Source organism: Citrus clementina, unplaced genomic scaffold, assembly GCF_000493195.1.
Source record: "Citrus clementina cultivar Clemenules unplaced genomic scaffold, Citrus_clementina_v1.0 scaffold_9, whole genome shotgun sequence".
Classification (NCBI taxonomy): Eukaryota; Viridiplantae; Streptophyta; class Magnoliopsida; order Sapindales; family Rutaceae; genus Citrus; species Citrus x clementina.
Window position 1 is genome coordinate 18367406 of NW_006261964.1, and position 7977 is coordinate 18375382.

Sequence of the window (7977 nt, forward strand, 5' to 3'; positions counted from 1 at the left end):
TTAAGATGGAAAAAGTTAAAATTTTTATGGTTATTGGTGTAAATTTTCCCATTATAATAGGTTTACTGCTATGAAACATGCAGCCGTCTTGGAAACGGGTTGTATGTTTGTTGCTGCATGCAATGCACTGCTTGGTTATTTAGTAGTAGAAAGTAGATGCATCATTGATATTAAGGAAAGAGAAGGCACATGAGTGAGAAAGAGGCTCAAGGTGACGACAAGTGTGGTCACGCCTGAGCTTCCTTTAGCCCAACTCCCAGTCCCAGACAAATAAAACCCTCGATGTGCGGTTGGACTTGCTGGACCAATTGTCTTTTTGTTTGCTTCAAAGTCACAGACTCCCATTAACTCGCAATCCCCTTTTCATAGAAAGTCTCGTGAGCACGGTCATTCTCATATCAAAATGCCCGGGCCGGTGCGTTATCTAATAGTTCTCTTCCCCGCACTTAACTGATTAAATTCATGCAAATGCGTTACTACCACCAGACTAGAGCTAACAGATTAAAAATGAAGTTTCGAAAATTGTTGTTGTATTTATTATTGTCTTCTTTTCTGCAAGGCTGCATTTCCGATGATGCTTCTATTGAACTAAACGATGATATACTAGGCCTCATAGTCTTCAAATCAGAGCTTAAAGATCCATCTTCGAATCTTCAATCTTGGAAAGAAGATGACAACTCCCCTTGTTCATGGAAATTCATACAATGCAATCCCATCAATGGTCGTGTTTCGCATGTATCACTGGATGGTTTGGGATTATCGGGTAAGATCGGTACTAGAGGCCTTCGAAAGTTGCAGCATTTGAAGGTACTATCACTTTCTCATAACGATTTTACTGGTAACATAAATCCTGAGCTGGGTCTCATTGCTAGTCTGGAAAGGCTTAACTTTAGTCACAACAGTCTTTCAGGCCAAATACCACCTTCTCTTTTGAATTTGAACATGATGAATATGAAATTTCTTGATCTTTCAAACAATTTACTATCAGGACCAGTCCCTTATCAACTCTTTGAAAACTGTGCATCGTTAAGATACCTTTCTTTGGCTGGCAATATTCTTCAAGGGCCAATCGGCAAAATATTTAATTATTGTTCCTCTTTGAACACTCTAAATCTCTCCAACAATCATTTCTCTGGAGACCTGGATTTTGCTTCTGGTTACGGAATTTGGTCACTGAAAAGGCTGAGGACTTTGGATCTTTCTCATAATTTATTTTCTGGATCCATACCACAAGGAGTGGCAGCTCTTCATTACTTGAAAGAGCTCCTACTACAGGGGAATAAATTTTCGGGACCACTGCCGGCGGATATTGGATTCTGCCCGCACTTGACAACGTTGGATCTCAGCAATAATCTTTTCACCGGACAGTTGCCAGTCTCTCTTCGATTGTTGAATTCTATGATCTTTATCAGCGTATCAAATAATACGCTGACAGGTGATATCCCTCATTGGATTGGAAATATAAGCACCCTGGAATTTTTGGATTTCTCCAATAATCATTTAACAGGAAGCCTACCTTCATCACTGTTTAACTGTAAAAAGTTGTCGGTGATTCGGTTGAGGGGTAATAGTTTGAATGGTAACATACCAGAGGGTTTGTTTGATTTGGGGTTGGAAGAAATTGATTTATCAGAAAATGGATTTATGGGTTCCATTCCCCCAGGTTCTTCAAGTTCCAGTTCAAGCACACTGTTTCAGACACTCTGTATACTGGATTTGTCAAGTAACAATCTTGTCGGAGATATTCCTGCAGAAATGGGTCTTTTTGCCAACTTGAGATACTTGAATTTGTCATCAAATCATCTTCGTTCAAGGATACCTCCAGAGCTTGGTTACTTCCACAGTCTAATACATTTAGATCTCAGAAACAATGCCTTATATGGTTCTATTCCTCAAGAAGTATGTGAGTCTAGAAGCTTAGGTATTCTTCAGTTGGATGGAAATTCATTGACTGGTCCAATTCCTCAAGTGATTCGGAATTGCACATCGCTCTATTTACTGTAAGTTTCACGCTTGTTGTTTCCTTTAATTTTCTCTGAATTCGCCTTCTCTTATTAATGCATTATTTTATGGTCATGTTTTGTTTGCAGAAGCCTGTCCCACAATCATTTAAGTGGTTCCATTCCTAAATCCATTTCAAATTTGAACAAGCTCAAGATTCTGAAGTTGGAGTTCAATGAGTTAAGTGGAGAGATACCACAGGAGCTGGGAAAGTTGGCAAGTCTTCTCGCTGTGAATGTATCATATAACAGGCTAATAGGAAGGCTTCCAGTTGGTGGTGTATTTCCAACGTTGGATCAAAGTTCTTTACAGGGAAATTTGGGCATTTGCTCACCCTTATTGAAGGGACCTTGTAAGATGAACGTACCGAAGCCTCTTGTACTTGATCCAGATGCTTATAATAGTAACCAAATGGATGGTCACATCCACAGCCACAGCTTTTCCAGTAATCATCACCACATGTTCTTTAGTGTTTCTGCTATTGTTGCTATCATAGCAGCTATTCTAATCGCAGGTGGAGTACTAGTAATCAGCCTATTAAATGTATCAACTCGTAGGAGGCTTACATTTGTGGAAACCACCCTGGAAAGCATGTGTTCAAGTTCTTCAAGGTCTGTAAATCTAGCTGCAGGTAAGGTGATTCTTTTTGATTCAAGGTCATCATCCCTTGATTGTAGCATTGATCCTGAAACCCTCCTAGAAAAAGCCGCCGAGGTCGGAGAAGGCGTCTTTGGAACTGTATACAAGGTCTCATTTGGGACGCAAGGAAGAATGTTAGCAGTCAAAAAACTTGTTACATCCGATATAATCCAATATCCAGAAGACTTTGAAAGGGAAGTTCGAGTCTTGGGAAAAGCAAGGCACCCAAATTTGATATCACTGGAAGGATACTACTGGACTCCTCAGTTGAAGCTTTTGGTGTCTGATTATGCACCAAACGGTAGCTTGCAAGCCAAACTCCATGAAAGGCTTCCTTCTACTCCACCGCTTTCTTGGACTAACAGATTCAAAGTAATCCTCGGAACAGCAAAAGGCCTTGCTCATTTGCACCATTCTTTCCGCCCACCCATTATTCATTACAACCTAAAACCAAGCAACATCTTGCTTGATGACAATTACAACCCAAGGATTTCAGACTTTGGATTGGCGAGGCTTTTGACCAGGCTCGACAAACACGTAATGAGCAACAGATTTCAGAGCGCACTAGGGTATGTGGCACCAGAATTAACATGCCAGAGCTTAAGAGTGAATGAGAAATGTGACATATATGGTTTTGGGGTTTTAATACTTGAGCTTGTAACTGGTAGAAGGCCTGTTGAATATGGTGAAGACAATGTAGTGATATTAAGCGAGCATGTGAGAGTTCTTCTGGAAGAGGGCAACGTGTTAGATTGTGTTGATCCAAGCATGGGAGATTACCCAGAAGATGAGGTCTTACCGGTGCTCAAATTGGCCCTTGTCTGCACTTGTCATATACCATCAAGCAGGCCTTCAATGGCAGAGGTTGTCCAAATATTGCAAGTCATCAAAACCCCACTTCCACAGAGAATGGAGGTATTCTAAAACACCAATGGTGCTGCCCTGATCATTATTTCTTGATATTGTTTTCTTATCTTTATTTTCATTTAGATTGATACAAATTATGCTGCTATTTAGCTTGTATTTTGTTTATTAATTTTCTAGTATTTGCATATTCAACATTTGACAATTATAGCTTTCATATATTATTGTCTTTGCCCTTGGCGCAATGACGCAGCTAGTGAGGGTTTTGATATTATGTATTCTGTTTTTGTTCTTTGATTTCTGGTCTTGTCATCAAGCTTGATCTTTAATCAAGATTCTGGTTTCTTGGTTGTGATAATCTTGAATCCACAACAATATTATTATGAATTTTCCGGTTTTGGTTAATTAAAGTATGGGGTCGGAGCTGGAAAGACCCAGGGTACCGTATAGGATAGAAAGTTTGAAGGAAAAATCCGTGCAATTTTATTGATCAAAACACACAGTACAAATCAATCGAAACAGGGAAAATGTAATGCTAACTAAAAAATCGAGAGTCTAAAAGAACTTACTAGAAAGCAAAAGAGTACAAGTTCTGCAAACGGCACGGAGCTAACAATTCAGCTCTTAAACTGTCTTGTCACGTGAGCACTCTTTGCATATTAAGTCCTTATCTGGGCGCTATTTTCACACCATCTTCCGCTGTTTTGCAAATAGGTCCAAAATGATTTGCAAATTAGGTGCATAACAAATAGAGTAATTCACACGGTGCTCATTTCATCGATCGATATGGATAAGATATTATAGATTGATAGCACTTCTCCTCGACTAGCAGTATATACGTCCAAAGGAATAATTTCTTTTCTTCTTCTTCTTCTTCCGCAACCCCGCAAGGAAAAAAAAGAAAAAAGGAGGGAAACCCCCCCCCCCCCCCCCCGTGTAAGTATAGAGCTGGGTCCTCATTCCAGTGATTTTCATCTCCTTCTTGCGGGGACAAGAGAACACGAAGATTGAAAGCATCGGCTAGGCCTTTCTTTCTCTGATTAATTTCCAGTTCAAAGACTGAGCGGACCCCCCCCCCCCCCGCCAAACGAATATGATGATACCGTAAATCTATACTAGCAGGCAAAAGAATAAAATTTTGTTTAGATATTTTCATGATAATCAACTAATGAAAAAAGAAAAAAAGACAAATATATGCCTTTTCCAGCTTTTTATATTAGTTTATTTTCATCTTTGCCTAAATATTTTAATAAAATTTCAAAATCTCAACTAAATATTATTATAAATTTCACCTTACACCCAAGTTGAAAATTTTATATTTATATTTTATTTTATTGCTAAGGGTGGGGCTATTTAAATTCTCCAGATTTTTCTCTACACCTATTTTTAGAAAATAAATTTATTATTAAAAATTTAAAATTTAAAAATCTCAAAATTATACTTCAATAATCACTTTCTCTTCCTTGTAACTTCACTCTCTTTCAAATTCAATTGTTTGGCCTTTCTTATATATTATAACTTATATTTCATACTTTCTATATATAAGATCTTTTTTATCTTGATAATCATTAGCTTTTCTGTTTGGTAAAAAATTAGTTTCTTGATACTCAATAACTTTCATGGCTAATAAAAACTTGCTAATGTTCATTTTTAAATGGTAGATTTTATTCTTCTTAGTTAATGGCATCAATTATTTACAGATAAACTCATAAAAGAATATATGTAAATGAATTTGATGAGAATGGAATTGAAAAGAAAAAGAAAACAAAGATTAGTTTAAGTGACTTTTTCAAAAAAAAAATTTAGATAATAAATTTCTTAATTAAAAAGAATGTGTAAAAAGAAAATTGATAGGTTTAAATATCTCTACCCTATCATTAATTATAGCCCACATTGATCTTTTGAAGTATTGCGCAGATTCTTTAAACCCTCTCTAATATTCGAGGGATGCCTACTCCACTCATATTTTGTAAGAGAAATGTTGTTTTTACTCAATTATATGATAATTGGAGAAGAACTGAAACTAACCTCCATAAAGTTTTTATAGAGGCTCGGACCTTTACTCTTACCATTATAAGTGTAAGGGCTCTCCCACTAGACCAAAGGCCCATTGATATACTATATGTTAACATGAATATGTTAATAATATTGATTTTGATGATAACAAACTTTAAATGATTTTTGATTAAAATGTTGGAGCTATTCCATAATAAACGAAAGCCTTATAATCATTCCAATTATATTCATAAAAGTTGGATCACTGTTAAATTTCAAATTGGAAAATGATTCTCTGCAAAATCTGGCTTAAACTGTGATTCTGGAAATAAACGGTGAACCGTTTTCCTTTTAAACGGTTAACCGATTAAAACCAGAGAGTATCAAAATTGCTTAAGCTTTAGCCGGTTAAGAAAAATGGAAAATACAAAAAGTTGGGAAGGCCACTGAAATTAAACCATGAACCGTTTATTGAAACGGTTAACCGATAATATCCAGAATGGAAGATTGTACCTGGAAACAAACGGTAAAAGTTTAACTGAAACGGATAAGGCTAACTTATTTTGCAGGTTACTGGAAACAAACGGCGAACCGTTAATTACAAACGGCTAACTAATAAATTCCAGAAAGGTCATTTTGTATAAATCTTTAATCGTTTCGTATGAACTAATATCTAAAGTTTATCTTGTAGGTCTCTGGAATTTAACGGCTAATGGGTAATCCTAAACGGCTAACGGGTAATCCTAAACGGCAAACCGTTTATTGAAAATTGGCCCAACGGTAACTTTGACCAGTCTAAACGGTTAACCGTTAATGGTTAACAATGAACCGTTTTCGAGCAGATAGTCTATAACGGCTAGTTTTTCATCTCCAACTATAAATAAGCTCATTCAAATTCAAACAAGAGTTGATCACAACAAGACTATTGAGCTTATATTTGAGAATACAATCTTCATAGAGCTTTAAACACATTCTTGCTTCATTTATTCACACATTGGGCATTAATTTGTAATCTTAAATATTTTAGAGGATGATTTTTTGTGGAAGTGTTTCTGAAAATGTCTTTTCTTTTTGGTTGGACAAACACACTTCTTTTCATCTCTACATTCTATCTTAAGATAGGGTTTTTTGCAAGCTTCAGAAAAGGATGTTTCTCAGTACCGAAAGAAAAAGCATAACCGATGTTTTATCTGCAAGAAACGTGGTCACTTTGCTCGAAATTGTCCTCACAAGTCTGCCAAAGCTGTTCGTCTCATACAGCATCTTCAACATTCTTCACTGTTATATGAGAATGAAGATGTTGAATCAAATTTCTTAGAACAGTCAGAACAAGATGATCAGACTGCTTTCATTATCGTAGAATCTTCTGATTCTGATGATATTTCAGTCATCTCTACAGTTCAAACTGTCAACCATGTTTCAGCCATTCCTAGACCTTCTCTCAAAATGTCAATCCTTCCTTCAAAATTTCATAAACCTGTTCCTTTCATCGGGTTTATTGACACTGGTGCAGATACCAGTATGATTGATCCTTCTGTCCTTCCCTTTGATTGTTGGGAAAAACACTCGAAACTCTTCCGAGCAGTTAATGGAGAAACTTTTGAAACCACTTTGATTACCAAAAAACCCATTGGTATCCAATTCTTTCCGAATTGCATAATTTGGAAAAAGATTGTAGCATCTAAACTTCTAGATAAAGATTTACTCATAGGTTTTGACATTCTTCATTTGGTTAAAAACCTATTCCTCACCAGTTCTGGAGTTCGCTACAAACAAATGTTCTTGCCTTACACAGATGCACTACGTCTGTATGCACTTTCAGAAACACCATCTCCATACAGTCATATTTCACAGAAGTTCCTAGAGTTTTGTCCAGAAAACCATTCACAGTTCCACCATCCTTCACCTCTCTGGAAGAATGATCAATTCTTCATTCACATTCCTTTCAAGCTTAACGAAGACATAAACCCCACAAAAGCATCACACCCGGGTATGTCTCCTTCAGACCTCTTACTTGCTAAGCAAGAATGTTCTTAGTTGCTTCAGCAATGTCTCATTGAACCTATTGATTCAGATTGGGGTTGTCAAGCCTTCTATGTTGAAAAACGATCTGAATTAGTTCTTGGTAAAAAGAGGTTAGTTATTGATCACCAGCCACTTAATTCTTTCCTTAAAGATGATAAGTTCCCCCTTCCAAAAATCCAGACCCTATTTGTCCATCTTCAAGGGGCTTGTATCTTCTCTAAGTTTGATCTAAAAGCTGGTTTTTGGCAACTTGGTATTTCACCAGTTGACCATCAGAAAACTGCCTTCTGCATCCCTGATGCAAGGATGGCACTCCAGTAATCATCACTGGCATTGGTCTGTAGAATGCGTTGTCCAGTTGTGGGAATTCGGAGAGGAGGAGGTGATTGGGCTATCACTTTTAGCTGCTTGACAGCTTTTGTCTGTGCTGGTCCCCATAGAGAGCACAGTTTT

At 37.1% G+C, this 7977-nt stretch overlaps 1 protein-coding gene across 1 annotated transcript; it reads left to right on the plus strand.

Moving 5' to 3' along the window:
* The first annotated feature begins 211 nt into the window (after positions 1-211).
* On the plus strand, positions 212-3778 carry LOC18033210 (probably inactive leucine-rich repeat receptor-like protein kinase At3g28040). The gene is made up of 2 exons (XM_006421017.2): positions 212-2000; positions 2091-3778. Exons 1-2 carry the CDS (start codon positions 463-465, stop codon positions 3562-3564), a joined length of 3012 nt encoding a protein of 1003 aa, XP_006421080.1. The 5' UTR covers positions 212-462; the 3' UTR covers positions 3565-3778.
* The last annotated feature ends 4199 nt before the right edge of the window (positions 3779-7977 follow it).

Coding starts and splice junctions, on each gene's coding strand:
- LOC18033210 (XM_006421017.2), top strand. CDS start 463: ATGCAAATGCGTTACTACCACCAGACTAGAGCTAACAGATTAAAAATG. Junction 2,001..2,090: donor TGCACATCGCTCTATTTACT/GTAAGTTTCACG, acceptor TTTTGTTTGCAG/AAGCCTGTCCCACAATCATT.